Below are 17926 nucleotides of genomic sequence, written 5' to 3'. Positions count from 1 at the left end.
ATGAGGATCAGCACCTCCAAATCTGAGACCATGGTTCTCGACCAGAAAAGGGTGGCTTGCCAACTCCGGGTCGGGAGAGAGGTCCTACCTCAAGTGGAGGAGTTTAAGTATCTTAGGGTCTTGTTCACGAGTGAGGGTAGGAGGGATCGGGAGACTGACAGGCGGATCGGATCGGCGTCTGCAGTGATGCAGACGCCGAGCCGATCTGTCGTGGTGAAGAGGGAGCTGAGCCAGAAAGCCAGGCACTCGATTTACCGGTCGATCTACGTCCAAATCCTCACCTATGGTCATGAGCTTTGGGTAATGACCAAAAGAACGAGATCGCGTATAAAGCGGCCGAAATGAGTTTCCTCCGTAGGGTGGCCGGGCTCAGCCTTAGACATAGGGTAAGGAGCTCGGACATTCGGGAGGGACTCGGAGTAGAACCGCTGCTCCTCCGGATCGAAAGGAGTCAGTTGAGGTGGTTTGGGCATCTGGTCAGGATGCCTCCTGGACGCCCCCTGGGGAGGTGTTTCGGGCATGTCCTGCCGGCAGGAGGCCCCCAGGTTGACCCAGGGCACGTTGGAGAGGTTACATCTCCAATCTGGTCCGGAACGCCTTGGGGTCCTGCCGGAGGAGCTGGTGGAGGTGGCTGGGGAGAGGACGGTCTGGAGCTCCCTAGTTGGTATGCTGTCCACGTGACCCGGACCCAGAAAAGCGGAGGAAGACGAAGACGACGAGATACTATCTCATGAGATGTTTCCTGACTTAGCTACCTCCTAATATTGATATTGTGATTACAAGATAGTGACATCATAATTATGAGATTCTATCACAATTATAGCTTAGCTATCTCATAATAATGAGATAGTAAAGTCAATAAGGTTAGATCTAGCATCTCTCCTTCAGACTTATCGTTGCCTCTCCCGACTCCAACCAGGCCCATCAACCTAGATAGCTTTGCTCCTGTTTCTTTGCCTGAGTTAACCAAACTAGTTAACTCTATGAAGACCTCTGCATGCCCCCTCGACATCTTACCCTCATCTTTGTTTAAAAGTACTTTTCAGTCCATCGGTCCCAGCGTGCTCTCTACAATTAATGCCTCTCTGGTCTCAGGTCAGGTCCCTTCTTACTTTAAGAATGCTGTAATCCACCCGCTTCTTAAAAAACCGAGTCTCGACCCCTCTCTCCATAGCAGCTTCAGACCCATCTCTAAACTTCCGTTCATCTCCAAGATCTTGGAAAAGGTTGTGGCTAAACAACTCACAGCTGCTCTTGATGAACATAACATCTATGATAGCTTCCAGTCAGGTTTTCGTAGAGCTCATTCTACTGAAACAGCTCTTCTTAGGGTCTCTAATGACCTTCTGATTCACAGTGATGCAGGGGACTGTTCTGTTCTGGTCCTGCTGGACCTGACTGCAGCCTTTGACACTGTTGACCATCACCTGCTACTGGAGAGGCTGAGAGACTGGGTAGGCCTATCAGGATCTGCTCTGGAGTGGTTCTCCTCTTATCTCTCTGAGCGCTCCTTTTCTGTGGCCGTCTCCAAGTTTAGGTCCTCCACCAACTCCCTTACCCATGGTGTCCCACCATGTTCTGTGCTGGGGCCTCTGCTCTTCCTCCTCTATCTGCTTCCTCTTCAGCACATCCTGAGCTCCTTTAAAGGAATCTCCTACCATCTTTATGCAGATGACATCCAACTGTACATCTCCTTTAAGCCCCATGAGATGTCTAAGCTGCAGCTGTTACACTCCTGCTTAGACTCTATCAAAACCTGGATGGCTGGGAGCTTTCTACAGCTGAATGAAGATAGGACTGAGATCCTCATCTGTGGCCCAGACAAGCTGGTTCCCAAAGTCAGAGACTCTCTTGGTCAGCTTGCTTCTCACACCAAACCTTCTGTCAGGAATCTTGGCGTGACCTTTGACCCAGCTCTCACCCTGGATTCTCATGTCAGTTCTCTTGTTCGCTCTTCCTTCTTCCATCTCAGGAACATTGCTAAGCTGAGTTCCATTCTGTCTCGCTCTGAACTTGAGACAGTTATCCACACCTTCATCTCCTCACGCTTAGACCACTGTAACTCTCTTTTCACGTGTCTAAGCAGAACCTCCCTGAACCGTCTACAGGTGGTTCAGAATGCCTGTGCTCGGCTTCTGACCAAGTCCTCCAAACACACCCACATCACCCCGCTTCTCCTCCAGCTTCACTGGCTGCCAGTCAACTTCAGGGTTCATTCCAAGATGCTGGCTCTGGTCTATAGGGCCTTACATGGACAAGCACCATCTTACATTGGTGATCTTCTTAGTCCCTACACCCCCAGCAGGTCCCTGAGGTCCAGTGATCAAAGCCTACTGGTTGTGCAGCACCAGGCTAAAGACCAAAGGTGGCAGATCATTTGCTGCTGTGGCCCCCAGACTCTGGACCTCTCTCCCCCTGAGCCTGAGATCAGTGGACTCAGTGGTCTCCTTTAATAAGCAGCTGAAGACTCACTTGTTCAAGCTGGCTTTTGTATGACCTTCTTCACCACTCTCTTTATTCTGCTCTCCCCACCTATTCCACCTTCCTCAGGATCCACTGATTTCCCTCTTTCCTATTCACTCTCTCTCTCTTTCTTAACATTTTTTAATCACAATTGCCTATTTTTGCTTATTTTAAATATATTTTTCACATTTTCTAAATGCTTTTTTTATATTTTTACATTTTTTGTTTTTGCGAAGCGCCTCATGATTTTTATCTTGAGAGGCGCTATAGAAATGATACTTTCTTCTTCTAGTAATTTTTATGATAGTTAAGTCGTAATTATACGTTTTTTGTAATCAGAGTGGCAGGAATGGGCTTCCATAGTTTCTGTACGTCCAACTTTTGACTCAAAAATAATTCACCACCAAAACAGTTGTGTCTAATCCCATAACACAAGGGTCTATGTTGTGTTACCTAAACATAAACACATAAACATTAAAAGTAAACATGCTTTTTTAAATTATGTTTCAGTAAAAAAAAAATTGTATTCACAATCTCAGAAAAAAATAATTTATGAAATTCTCTTTAAAATATAGTGCGTATACAGCTCTTGAACACATTATAAAACAAAGATTGTAAAAATTGTCTCACATGTTTTACTTCGGGCTCAAAAAGCTTATGCTTTAAATAGAAATGTATAAATGGCACACAGTCATTTTAACATTTTTAAAATGTGTACATTGAAATTTTGTCTTTAAAAATGTGCCAGTAAAACAAAATAATTTGAAAAGATTATGATTAACATTTTTAAAAATGCCAGGAAACCATAGACCAAGTGTAAGCAAACTCTTTTGTTAAAACTAAAACCCCTTTCATTGAATAAAACCAAGGTGTATTAGATACATAAAATTTAGATTTGATTTCACATTTACTTTCAAAATATAGAAACCCTAAATAATTAATATCCTTTGCATTTCTTTTCCTTCACATCCTCAGACATCACCAAAGAAGCCTGCAACAGGAAGTGACAGCGTGAGGTTACGTCCACCGGTGGATCTGTACATTTAGACACAGACAGAGTAAGAGACAGACAATGGACCAAACATATTCCCCTTCTTGAAGACCTTTACCTCATATTTGGCAAGCCATCATCACTGGAGTTGTCCTGCAGTAAGCGTGTGAGCTGCTCTTCTATATTTCCATCTCTTCTGTTGACCATGAATGCTGAAAACAGAGAAATGAATAGAAACAGAATACTGAGCTACACTTAGACTGCATTTGAATGTCCTTTTTAAAATACTTGGCATTTTTCTCACTTTCTGGTACAAAGCTGTTCTGATCATCGCCCAGCTCTGTGTAACCAGCTCTGGTGCGTCCTGAGGCTGCCTGGACGCTGTACCGCTGTCTCCAGGCCTGAAGCAGAAAACATAAAAAGCTGAAAACATTTAAAATAAACTAGTGTGCCAAAAGCTTAGAATAAAACAATTTCCAACCCATCTTCGATTTTCTCCGTCTTCTGCTTTCTGTCTTTTTCTTCTTTCTAGAAAAGAACAGATTATCCTGCATGCATTTAAAGTTGTATAAAACACATATCAAATATAGAAAAAAAAAATTAAATGCACATGTAGGTCACAATTTTTATTTTATTACTCTCATCCAGCTAATAATTATGACAGTTCTTTATGCTTAGTGCTAAAACAATTTCTTGTTTTGTCAACGTTGCCTCACTTTGTGTTGAAGGTTGCGTCTCTTTTACATGTTTTAAATTAGGGATGTATGAACATTTTTACATGCTGAAATATCACAATATTTACTGTTATGATGCTGAATCCATATTTCTTACTGAGAATTTACATGCAATCTGTATTTCTTTTGTGTAGTGCTATTCAAACACCGACTGCTAGGGGGCAGCAGGTGTTACCACCTTCTTTCTGGCAGATCTGGCCTTAACGCCGGGGACACACCGGCCGCCGAAGCGCTCACGAAATTCGGCCGCTGCTCGCTGCTCCTCAGTTCAGACCAGACGCTTGTTTCTCCGCTCCGGTCGAGGTGCGCCTCGTAGTTTTTCTTTTAACCACTTGGCGTCCTCCATTTCCTCTCTGCCTTTTCTCTGCTCTTTTCCTCTACACCCCCCTTCCCCTTGCTGTGTGTGTGTGTTTGTACGTGTGTGTGTGTGTGTGTGTGTGTGTGTGTGTGTGTGTGTGTGTGTGTGTGAACCAGTTGTTAATAGCTGGCCTACAACTTTCTGCCTCTCTGTCCTGCTTGCTCCAGTTGAAAGACACCCAAAACCACACCTCCTTCACGTGGTCACACACAAGTTCGCTCTGTGTGTGTGTGGTTTTTATGCCGTGTCTGTTTACGAACACATTTGACTATCGCAGAATTGTATTTTGAAATGCTTTCTTTTGTTAAATTTACCGGCCTGCCTCTTATGTCTAGGTTTGACTTGCTGCCAGAATTGACGCGGTCCACCCGCGGCTCGCGATAAAAACAGAGCAGACGCCAAAACGATCGCTGCACGGTGCGGGCTGGAGCGCCGGCGCGCGGTGCTTCGGCGACCCATGTGGTTTATAGAATAGGATAACAAGGGCGCCGAATGAAGGCGGCCCCAATTTCGCTGCGCTTCGTCGGCCGGTGTGTCCCCGGCGTTACACTGGATGTTTCTTGGAAGTGTCTGGCTGGATTTTTCAAATTACATTAAGTCTTAAAAATTGCAAATATTGTCTAGCTTTCAGCATTGTAATTGTATCGTCTGTATTATGATTTAATTTGTATTGGTAGATTTCTGCATAGACAATCCCCTATTTTAAATAAAAGCTTTTGTATCACAATACAAGTAATGGAAAAATAATTAATTTTATTCAAAAACTGTTTGCATTCTTTACGTCTTTCCAATATAAGAAAATAAATGTAATTAATGAAGTTTCTAATAATTATTCATCTATCCATTCATTATCCTCCGCTTTTTCGGGGTTGGGTCGCGGGGGCAGCCAAGAGACATAGTTCCTCCAGCGTGTCCTGGGTCTTGTTTTGGGTCTCCTCCCAGTTGGACGTGCCTGGAAAACCTCACCAGGGAGGCATCCAGGAGGCATCCTAATAAGATGCCCGAGCCACCTCAACTGGTTCCTCTTGATGTGGAGGAGGAGCAGCGGATCTACTCTGAGCCCCTCCCTGATGACCGAGCTTCTTACCCTATTTGTTAGGGAGAGCCCAGCCGCCCTGCAGAGAAAAATCGTTTTGGCCATTTGTATCAGTGATCTCATTCCTTCGGTCACTACCCAAAGCTCGTGACCACAGGTGAGAGTAGGAACGTAGATCGACCGGTGAATCGACAGCTTCACCTTCCGGCTCAGCTCTCTCTACACCACAACAGACCGGTACAACGCCCGCATCACTGCAGACGCAGCACCAATCCACCTATCGATCTCACTCTCCAGCTTTCCCTCACTTGTGAACAAGACCTCGAGATACTTAAACTCCTCCACTTGAGGCAGGACCTCATCCCTGACCCGGAGAAGCCATTCTACCCTTTCTCGACTCAAGACCATGGTCTCGGATTAGAGGAGCAGATTCTCATCCCAGCTAATAACTATGATCGTTTTTATCCAATAGCTGAAACATAACATTTCAACTATGCAGAAACATCTGAAAGGCAAATATCTACTACAACCAGTGACCAGTGTACCTCTCCTGATAAGTTCTTTGCCTTCATCCACTAGGTCAGAGGTCATGTCGTTATCGTTGATGTACTGATGGAAGCCCAGGAGGTTCAAACAGCGGGAGCCCAGGCTACAAATCCACAAAAGGAAACACAAATGATCACAAAGGATATTCTTTATGTCTAATGTAAAAATAAAATTCACCCACAGTACATTTCATCCAAACAGACTTTAGGTAGCGACATTAATACTGATTTCCTATTGTTCTCATTTGGATTTCCCCCTCATGATCTAATACTCTCAGATCTACATGTGAATGTAGACTTTGTAATAAAAACGTGAGTTTTCAGGTGTTCGTGTCTGTTGGTTTACTTATAAAACGTGGCAACACAGAGCAGCAGGACCAGCATGGGGTAATAAATGTAGAACCCATCAGAAATGACTGGCAGCAGTCGCGTCGAGCCCATTATCTAGGGAAACAAAAGACAACCACATTCAGTTTAATACGAAGAAACACTTTTTTTTCCTCGCGTTTTATTTCCTATAACAGAGTTATCAGTTTGATCGATGCATTAGGATGTATTCTTGTGTGCGAGAACCCACAGACATGTAGGATGTCTGTATTCTGTCCTGGTGTGAGACGGCAGAGTCCATATGAATCAGACCAAGAAAGTTGAGACATAAAGGAGGGGTCAGACGACAAAACAGCCTAGACAAAAAAAAAAATAATAATACAACAACAAAGAAAAGTAACCTGTCATCTTAACAAAGAGTGAGCATTGTTTTCACTTCATATTTTCACAATTCATTAACTAATTCCACGATGACAAACAAGAAAGACAACCTCAAACGGAACACTTTACACGACGGACGTACATGCCGCTGAACTGCAGGCTGTAAGCGTCCGTCTGGTGATGTGGCACCAGGTGATAGTAGTTAAAAAACCGTATCCTGAAGACTGTGGAGTAGACGCACACACACATGAAGAGGATGATCACAAAGCACAGCATCTAATGGAGAAAAACAAACACAAAAGGGAAAAGTCTGATGAAACGATGCAAGATTAAAAACTTGTGTGATCTAGAGGCCGACCGATATGTTTTTGTTTTGTTTTTTAGGCCGATGCCGGTGTCGGTACAGGATCTACTCGGGTACAGGATCGGCTCGGGGTCCTTCGACTGCCGATGACGTCACATTACTGCAAATCTACTCGGCTTTCACACACACGTTTTGGAAAGACATCAGCAGTTTTGTTAATAAATTCTTGTTTGTTAACACCTAAATGTTTTCTTTATAATTGTAATTTGTTAATAAAACACCATATTATCTTTGTTTTGTAAAGAATGTGAAACTGCATAAAACCAACATCGGACTGACTAAAAAGACAACAGTTCTTATATGTGAAGCCATATCTGTTTGTATTAATGTGGAGTTTGTCTGTATATTTCCTTAGTTGTTATCTAAATACATTCTTTGATTTAAGATATTGCTTGGTGTCTTTCAATAAAGTTCTTATATTTTATTTTTGCCCAATTTCATCAACATCAAGAGCTTTTGAGGGTCACCGTTTATCATTTGCTTATATTTTACATTTCATTTAGAAATTCAAACATATTTTCTCCAAAAGTGTTGATTTTTGGACTACAGGACTACAACCGCTAAGACTACGACCGCAAATTTGTTCTGACCAATCAAAATCATAACGTGATAACGTCACTTCCGTAAGCTTCGTGTTCACGTCATCGGCAGTCGAAGGACCCCGAGCCGATCCTGCACCCGAGCAGATCCTGTACCGACACCGGTACCAATTTTTAAAGAATTTTGTTGGCGATGGCCGATATCTAAAGTCGATTATTATGGCTGATACAGATAAGTTTAGCAGCACGTTGATGGTGAAAAGCAACTGAACACTCACTGTGTGCAACACGAATTAAATAAGTCAATAAATCTCCTAATATTGGACTTCAAATATAAAACAAACTCAATAAAAAAAAGGTGTGTTGGGGTCCTTCTGGTCCTTTCTTCAGTCTAGTACTGGCAGCAGTTGACCACACGGGTGCCTGATTTTTTTTTTTTAAATTTTAATCGGCTTTTAAAAATCATTTTGGCTCATGGCCGATATAGAACAAAATGTAATATATCGGTCCGATATATCGGCCGGCCTCTAGTCTGATCATAACGAAGTAAATGCTTACTTCCATGCTAATATAAATGTGTTGCTGTTCAGCCTTGTGAACAAAAACAGCAAACAGAGAGAGGACTGGGTGTGTGCTGAAGAAGGTGCACTCGGACCAGATGACAGCTGCAGAGAGGAGAGCCAGGATCACCGCCAGCAGCCTGTAGAACACACGTCTGCACACACACTCCCAGTACCACTCTGAGCAGGAAAAAAACAACACACACACACGACAGGATGGTCTTTGCTGCTGCAGAACTCGGAAATAAACTCAAGAGGAATGATGTACTCTGGAAGTCTCAGTACCACTCTTACCTGCTCTGACTGAACTCACCTACAGTCGGGGTATAGATGAACCTCTGGATCCAGCTGTGGTGGGCTGATGGGAAGCTGTGGGTGAAGATTCGCTGTGGGCAGCTCTGGTTTTTTGCTACATCTTCCAGATGAAAGATCTGATCTAACAAGATGCACCACTGAACCCAAGTCCGACTCTCTGTCTGCACAGCAGAAATGACCTAAAACCAACAGTCAGACTTAATAATCGTCCCTATTGCATCATTGGTTTAAACCATAATGAGGCATTTAATTACTTTCTTATGAAGGTTAACTAAGCCTGTTTTAGTTGGGAGAATACGGTTGTTGTTCTGAGAACTTTCCACGTTGCTTCCCATCTCTTCTCGATACTTATCGGGACACTGAAACGAGATGATGTTCATGTACGGTCTGATGATCTACACAATGTGTTAAATTTTAAATAAAAATTCCATATTAAAAAAGTCCTCGTGCGTATCTCACCTTTGTCAAAATAGTGTCCACGCACTTCCTAAGACTGTGGTTGAACCTGACAGACACACTGGCATCTGCAACTTCCTGCTCAGTGAAAATTTAGATAGATTCTTTTTTTATACGAACATCAGATTTCCCTGAAATATTTTGTTTAAACAGAACAGAAATGATAGAAAACTCTCACCTCCATAACATCTGCTAGGTTCTCCTCTGCTGCTGCCTTCTCTGTAGCCAGTTTTGCTACCTTAAAGTAAGTTTTGGCCAGCAGAAAATCGTTGGAGGATGAGAACCAATAAGAACGTGGGATCTCCACCAGGCCGTAACTTAGCAACAGCACCAAAAGGAAAAGGCCCCAGGTGTTGGCAGCTGTGATACCGATGGTCTGGATCGCTGTCCTGTACAGGTTTTATGAAAATAAACAACATACTTGGCTAAATGAAGAAGAAAAAAAATAGCAACAACCACTGTGATCATTTGAAGTTGACATACCAAGAGAGTTTCCACTTTGGGTGAGCGGCGACGTAGAACAGCAGAGCGATGAAGATAAGGAGGTAGGTGCCGTAATAGATGGCATTTTCAATGAGAGCTGTTTTAATCTTTCCAACCGTAGAGAATGCTCCTGACTGTGAGTAAGACTGCATGAATGGCAACAACAGCCTACACACACACACACACACACACACACACACACACACACACACACACACACACACACACACACACACACACACACACACACACACACACACACACACACACACACACACACACACACAAAGAGTCAATGCTTCACACCACAACAGTTTACTAATCACAAGTGGAACAATCCCAGCCTACAGTGGGGTCTAATTTGGGCTTTACATCAGATGTGCAAACGGCACTTAGCTTAAGCGGTTGTATTTCCACTGCAACCTCAGCAGCAAATCTCTTTCTACCAGGTGTGTATCAGACGCACTGAGCTTATGAATGATTTCCACACAGCTGGTCCCATGAGATCACAAAATCACAGGAGAATTGCAAGATCATGCGTGATTTTGCCAGTTCACGCAATAACACGCAAGGATAAAAGCGTCAGCGTACATCCAAAAGATCTGTGGTTTATTTTGTTCTCTTTATCTGCACCAAAGAGCCGATGTTATCTTTGGCATATACAGTATATATATTTAACTAGATTTGCATTTGTCTTTTATTTTGAAATATGCTTTACACTGCTCCCATGTTTTCTTTTCTGGCCCAATCTGAATTGCTGAGGTTGGCGTGTTCTGGACGAGTAGCGCGTAAGAATCAGACCCGGAGAGTAAACTTAGCAGAGCACCATGACTCCACGTTTCCGAAGACGCTTCTGGTACGCGTTGGATTAGCGTCACTGTGTTCCAAGAGGAAACAAACCCATTGACTATACCAGTTAGGGATGGACAATATATCGGCATCGGCCCATGTAGGTAATTTTTTAACGTATCGGTATCTGTTCGATAAATAAAACCGGGCCTATATTAACAACCGATATTTTTTCCATCTTGTCTCCATTTGTTTGCCTTTTCAGAGGGTGATGTGTAATTGCTTAGTCACTGACAGTGATCATAATCATCTCAGAGGCGTAAATTACACGTACGTTACATGCCGCTTACGCCTCTAGTGGAAAGTTGGGGTTAGTAGTATGTTCATTAGACAACAGGGTGAAATATACCATGTGAGAAACTGGGAAGTCCAATAAACCACTCTCCAAAACACTGGCAGGATACCGTCTGCAATGTAACTCCAGGGCTCCTCACATACCTTAGGTACACTGCACACAAGCACACACACGCACACGCACACACACACAGAGTAAAGTTGTTTAACCCCAGGAAACAGATTGAAGGAACACATGTCCTTTGTGTAAACCAACTGTGACCAATAAGGTCCGGATTACCTTGTTTTAAATGTTGAGTTGGTGTTGTGCTGATTTAATAGTCTTGCTTGAGAAACAGAGGGAGTGTGGTTTAAACTGTCATGAATGCACTGGTTGTAAATGGTCTAAGGAAAGAGCAAGGTCACCTCATCAGACAAACCCATCAAATAAAGCAAGTCACTGCAACGTAGACAGTGACCAAAAGCAGTTAAATAATGTTTTTACCGTGCTGACGTCAAGTGGCAGAACAAACACGATGAGGAAGCAAAGGTACCAGGACAGATGCGTCCCCAACAGGACCATCCGCTGCTGCTTCCGCAAATCCCCATAACGCTGGAGGAGGTAGAGGGCCAGGAGGAAAACAACAAACACCACCACAGAAAAGGCAGCAGCACTCATGGTGATAAAAGATCACTCAAGATTTCATCGTGGCACCCAGCCTGAAGGAGTTAAGAAAAATACAAGAGGAGCTGATAATGCCGACGTGATCAGTCAAGAGTTAGATTAGAAAATAATGGAATAGATGAAGCACAAAACAGTAACCACCATATTTAGTACACAGTTCTCCTAACTTATTTGATTTGATCACATTATTGGAATAAAAAAAACAGGCCAAATGCTCGTTTCATCTCATTTAATGGAACACTTTAGTTTCTATACAAATTCCCACTGAACAAAATTATTATTATTGATGACATTAATGTTTTTCTCACCGCTCCAACAACTTGGCTGCTAGCTTAACTGTTTTCTAAATGAACTGTAACTGTGGTGAGCAGCGTTTTCACTTTCACAAACCCGACATAATAAATACCGAATGTCGATTCAGTAACCAGAAGTGAACTCCGTTTTACCTTTTGACAATTCCTCTCTGACACTGAAGCTTATTAAAACAGACACATTACGATTTTACTGTTACATTTTCTTACAACTCCAACAACAGACGCGCACAGCCTTCGAAACTAGCTTGCGTAAGAAACTTGCGTTTGCGTCATCACGTCTTCTTTCTAAGGCAGCGTGGAACTGTGGGTAATGTAGGCAACCTAAGCGGGAAATCACAGTGGATTGCAGGTTTTGTCCTATGAGAACCAGCATTCTCAATATGATTTAATTATTTTCAGCTTATAGGAGGCAAAATGTAACACAACACGTGTAGGGGAGAATATCAGATGGTAAATCAAGCAGGATCAACAAAATGAAGTTAGAGAGAACGAACGGACTTTAGAAGTAAAACAAAAACTACAATAAATAATAATTCAGATGGACCCAGTGCCTATGTCACAGACTTTTGTTCCAAAGATTCTTGGAGGAATTAGAGGGCTAATTACCTGCAATATGAATACAGAGAACAATTAAACATCCCACAAACAGAAGCTGTCAAGAATTATTTGAAACAAGACAAAACATCTAGATAAAATGCACAAATTACTGCATGAACAGGCTACCAAAAAACAAAGATGATATGTCAGAACTGACTTTAAAAACCATCAAATCAAAAGAATGCTAAGTTTTTGGTCTAGACATGCACTGCAAAGAGTTATTGCAGAGAGTGTTTAAATCATTTTGTTGCAACCACAAGTTATTCACACAAACATCGACATCCAGATGCATCAAATTTGTGTTAAAGCAACTTTGTATTGAAAATAAAATATTATTTCTTTGTATTTTTTAAAATGTGATCATGTAAACACTTTTCCTCAAACAAAAAACTCAGATGCATTGTTTAAATCTTTATTTCCATTATGGCCTTTATAGTAACAAACCACAAAACAAAACTACTTATTGTAAGCACCAAAATGTTTGGCTCATTATGAAAAATGATTAGATCATCGAATTAGCACATTTGCACAAGTGGGTCAATAAATAACTCCATGGACAACCATAATCTGAGGTTTTATTCTTGTCATGAAACTGCAAAGGTTGCAATATGCAGAGTTTACCACCAAGTCATAATTCTTTCTAGCCTGAAAATTTTAGGACATTCAGGGAAAAAAAAAAAAGAAATTGGAGTCAACTTCAGGTGTATGAGAGAAGCCACACGTAAGGATCTTCAGCACACAGGGGGCCCACAACACATCATGGTGCTCCAGCCAAAAATCCATATGACATAAAAGATCCAGGAACCCATTCTCCACAAGGTTTGGGCATAGAGTCCAATCTTCTACTGTTCTGGAGAGATCCAGTGCATTCATCCAAATAGACCCAAAAATATCCAGAAATTCTGGCCAGTCTTCCAGAATATGGTCCAGTACCTGCATGTGCTCCATAAAGATGTTCAACTTTTACATCCAGCCCCAAGTAAACCCTCTCAAAAGGAGGAATCCACAGATGTGGTTGTTTTGTCCTTTGGAATTAATCTCTGAGATGCATCACTCTTCTGTTTCTTCTGATTTGTGTCGTTCTTCCTTTTGCATCATGGCTGACTGTCGTGATCTGAGCAGCAACAGCACAAATAAACCTGCTGCACCGGCAGGTCCTTTGAGGCCGTCTGTCAGCCTGCAATCTCACCTTCTCCACCCCCTTTAAAAAGATTAGAGAAGGTAAGTGTGTCCTTGTGCCCGTAAGTGTTCCTCATCAATAAACCTGCATGGAAGGATCAATACTCTCTTTCATGAGCTGTCTAAACCTTGTGATACTCTTACACACAAGATAGAAAGTCCAGTTTAATCTTAAATTAAATAATCTTGAACATAATTATACGTACATCTCTTTCAAATAGGATGGAATTACCACTTTACCATCTTGTTATGATGTTTGTGTTCATTCTGGTTTATAATTTCAAAAGCTTTGTTACCAATCCTTGTTTTGTGGCTCACAGTGAAAAATATAAGCCAGTTTCTGATTATTCAAAGGCCAGATGTGACGCTTTTGGTAATGTCAACAGAAAGAGTTAAATTGTGTCTGTGATTTTACTTTTTGTGTAGTTGCCACCACCAGAGGGCGATAGTAATTTGATTTCAACTTGCAGCATAAATGTGTCCATGGAAATCCTGAAGATTAGTTATTATTTTACATGTGTTGTTGTTGTTTACACTGCAAATAGAAATTTATTTATGGTTTCAAACATAATTCGGCTTGAACAAGTTATTTCAAACTGATTAGTGGAGTGTGTAGTCCCAATATTTTATGAAGCATGCCCTAAATTCAAATAATAAAACTTAACTTTTAACACCTGAAAAAATTACCTAAAAATGGAAATGTTTGAATGAGAAAAAATATTTTTAACTTAATGTGTACATTACTATTATTATTATTATTGTTCTTATTGTTATTGTTATTATTATTATTGTTGTTGTTGTTATATAAAACTCACTGTTCTAAATTAATATTTATTTCTTTGTATGGGTATGAAATTGTGAATGCACGAATTCTAAAAGAAAAGATAATAGTTTAAAATCCAGTTCAGATGCACAGAATTAAGCTTTCAGAATAAAACTCATCACCTTTTCTTCATGTGGTTGTATTCTCTTTTTAATACACTTTAATCTTTTATGGAGCAGGCTTTATCAGCCAGTTGTTCGTAGTAGAAAATAAGAGTATGTTAAAATCTTTCAGAACCTCAAGCATATCTTCCAGAAAGTGTCACGATACGGTGTTGGTAGGACCCAAAATGCAGGAACCCAAGATGACACGAGGCAGGTGATAATATAAAGAAAAATACTTTATTTTGAAGGATGAGTCCAAAAAATAAGAATAAATCCACAGGAGCTGGAAGTCAAAACTCCAATAAGTCCAAAATGAAAACTAGTGACAAACACTGGAGACTAGAGCAGGTTGACAGAATTACCACAATGGACCGACACCAAACAGAGACAAGACAGGGCTTAAATACACACGGAAAACAATTAAGGAAACAGGAAGCAGGTGTGTGGAGTGAGGGCTAGAGGGAAGGCAGGTGACACAAATTCTCTAAATGGGGGAAACAGAACCGATGGAGGGCACAAAAACTTAAACCTAAAACTAAACCTAAGACTGAGGGAAGGACTCACACACACACACACACACACACACACACACACACACACACACCGAGCTGGGGACAAAGAGGCTGGAGCTACAGAACGTGAAGGAAGACCTGGAGGGCTGGGGATGAATGAATGACACATGGACCTGGGAAGAATTGACTTTAAAGGGCTACAAACCTAAGACACATAATTGAGATGCAGACAAAGGACACATGAGGGCACCATGAGACACAGAAGTGAATCTAGAGAGGATGGAGAAACATCAGGAGACACATGAAGGAAGGGGCAGACGCAGACCATGACAGAAAGACCCGGTCAGGTTTCTGGTCACGCCCCTTTGGCTCCACAAGGCCCAGATCATTTGGGAACCTTAAACCTTAAACACAAGGCTGATGCTTTCTGACATGAAGAAACTTGATTTGAGACATAAATGAATAACAATACAGTAAATAAACAGTGCTATTACGCTTTTGTTGTATTTCACAGTTGCTATCACGTACATTTTGATCATTTCCTTCAATTTCTTTTTCTCTTTTGTAAGATACATGGTGTTGCATAACTTCACACATAAGTCAATTCAATTCAGTTCACTTCAAAAATACTTTATTAATCCCAGAGGGAAATTGATTGCTGTAGTAGCTCAGCATAATAATAATAATAATCAAGTCATACCACAACTGAACAGGGGTTTTTGTAATGATTTTTTTAACATTACCAGTTGTTAGGTGTATTTTCTGATATGATTGCCATTTTCTTGATTCTTTACGAAACACGGATTATTTCATACGATAGGTATGGAAACCTGCTGTTATCTTGACATCCCACTATCTTTATTTCTCATTTTGATGACTGATGACTTATTAGAAACATTAAATCTTTCTTAACACACGAGAAAATCAGATAGATATGTTTATGTGGCTTTCACAAATTTGAAGCAGACTCTTATGAGCACAAAATTACTTTATAATAAATGATTACAAAACACAACTTTTTTGAGAAAATAATAAAACATGCTTTTATTTTGAAATTTCAGTCTACACTAAATCCAATTAAAAAGTAGGGCAATAGTTGTTCAGTCTTTATTAAATCTATATTTCTCATTTTATTACTCAGCAATCAGTCTATAATTGACCTTTGCAATTATTTTACTGTCAATTAATTTACAAATAAATAAATCAATGAACTAAAATAAAAATATTGATTCACTGGCATCTGATCCTGTTCCAGTCTCAGTAGTGGTACAAAACAACACTTGTGTGTGAAATTCTCTCCGGCTGTTTTGCTCCTGATTAACTCGTATTTTCTGCTTTCCGGCCCACACACACTTCACCATCATGCCCACTCTCCTTTATTGTATACGATGAACCACTGGGACTGCATCCAGCAGGGCCTCATTCAAATCAGCGAGAAGCTGTGTGTGAACAACCTCGTCTCCCATCGTGCTCAGTGAGCAGCTATGAGCGCGCTGAGACTTCTGGGTTTGAAGTTTGTGACATTTGATCCATGGGAAACCCTTGTGCACAATGATGCTGGTGAACAATGTGGCCCCAGTCCTGTGCGTCCCTTGAGGACCACTGCAGATTGTAGATCTTGTGACCTGTCCTGGATACGTCCCTCCACTGGGACCTGACCACTCCCTTCTGAAAGAACAGGTTTGGTACAGTAAGCAGGGCCGGGTAGGGTTACACACTCCTATTGAAGCTGACAGTATGGCTGCTGTCTGTGCACATGTGCATGAGAGAGAGAGAGAGAGAGAGAGAGAGAGAGAGAGAGAGAGAGAGAGAGAGAGAGAGAGAGCGTGCTTTCTTGGGTGTTGCATAGTAGAAATGATCCTTTAGCTGAATTTTGCAAAAAAATTTAAAAAAAGCCTAAAACTAAATTTTGCAATTAGTTTCATGGCCACAGACAATTACTATTTCCTGTCTAGAGGCAAATAAAACATTTATTTTGTGTCTGTGATTTACTAATTTATTTTGTGAGTGTACTAGATTATGTAACATCATTTACTAAAGGTCTAAAACAAATGGACAAATTGACCAGTCAGGATTTACCAGCAATAAGCCTGAATTTGTTCCACATTCCACACTTAATCTGTTTAACTTAACTGAGCCCAATCCAGTGATTGTTTAGAACGCTGCAGTTATTTACAGAGAACATGTTGATCCATTGTAGCGTACCAAAAGGCCAAGCATTTCATCAAAATGACCAGAAGTTAACGTTTAACTTGCAGGCACAAACTGCATCACACATTCTGGGCCACATCACATCTGTCTGGTCTCAAGACCAGAAAGGTACTGCTCAACGACCTTGTTGCCAAGAAGGGAAGCCACAATAAACTCTTCTCCCGGTTCCTTTTATCTTAGCTGAAACCAAAGAACTCAAGCAGGAGATGAGACCTCTACTCTCTGAATAAAGTTAATCTTTCTTGTCATAAATGACTCTTTAAAACTTCATACAATCATATTCTGGTGAATGAAAAATTTGTTTGAATCCAAAGTGTTAGATTAATGTGTCCTGTACTTTACAATAACAAACGATGAGTTAAAATGAATAATTTTCCTGTAATGATTCATTTCTGATCTTAAACTACACCAGATCAGTATTTGTTGATTCTAGTATTTTAATCTATCAGTTTATTCACACATCATGAGATTATTATTATTGTTTAACATTTTCACATCACACTAAGAAATAACCTCTAAGTATCTGAGTGAAGGAGTGATTCTCTGAGGTCTTTGGTGACGCCTTTAAACTTGTTAAATTCTGATTTGTCTAAATTTATCAACAAAAAAAGTTGGTAAATACAGGAATCACTTCCTGATTCCTTAGTTCTCTAGCATCCTTCTGGTTCGGCCGACCGGTGACCAAGCATTTGGCACCATCCTCTCTTTTGACCTCAGTTCAAAACATTGCTCTGCAACATTTGCGAGTGATATCAGACACAACGGCTCTTTTAAGAGCAACCGAACAGCCTCAGACGCAAAATAGATATGCCAGCTTCCTGCCGTCA

At 41.1% G+C, this 17926-nt stretch overlaps 1 protein-coding gene across 2 annotated transcripts; it reads right to left on the bottom strand.

The window, feature by feature from the left end:
* Positions 1-2996: 2996 nt before the first annotated feature.
* Positions 2997-11936, bottom strand: LOC107394028 (G-protein coupled receptor-associated protein LMBRD2B). 2 transcript variants are annotated; one of them, XM_015972743.3, is made up of 18 exons: positions 11806-11936; positions 11180-11394; positions 10976-11079; positions 10751-10849; positions 9553-9720; positions 9248-9458; positions 9073-9147; positions 8868-8972; positions 8612-8792; positions 8297-8478; positions 6978-7111; positions 6705-6810; positions 6474-6571; positions 6128-6231; positions 3936-3982; positions 3759-3855; positions 3573-3666; positions 2997-3498 (listed from the first exon to the last, which is right to left on the bottom strand). In XM_015972743.3, the coding sequence occupies exons 2-18, from the start codon at positions 11351-11353 to the stop codon at positions 3435-3437; spliced, it is 2043 nt and encodes a 680-aa protein (XP_015828229.3). In that variant the 5' UTR covers positions 11354-11394; positions 11806-11936; the 3' UTR covers positions 2997-3434. The 2 variants fall into 2 exon arrangements, with proteins under 2 accessions (XP_015828229.3, XP_054587492.2); XM_054731517.2 differs by having other exon boundaries at positions 3283-3454.
* Positions 11937-17926: the final 5990 nt, after the last annotated feature.

Source organism: Nothobranchius furzeri, chromosome 17 (genome assembly GCF_043380555.1).
Source record: "Nothobranchius furzeri strain GRZ-AD chromosome 17, NfurGRZ-RIMD1, whole genome shotgun sequence".
Lineage (NCBI taxonomy): Eukaryota > Metazoa > Chordata > Actinopteri > Cyprinodontiformes > Nothobranchiidae > Nothobranchius > Nothobranchius furzeri.
This window is presented reverse-complemented; position numbering and strand designations above follow the sequence as displayed.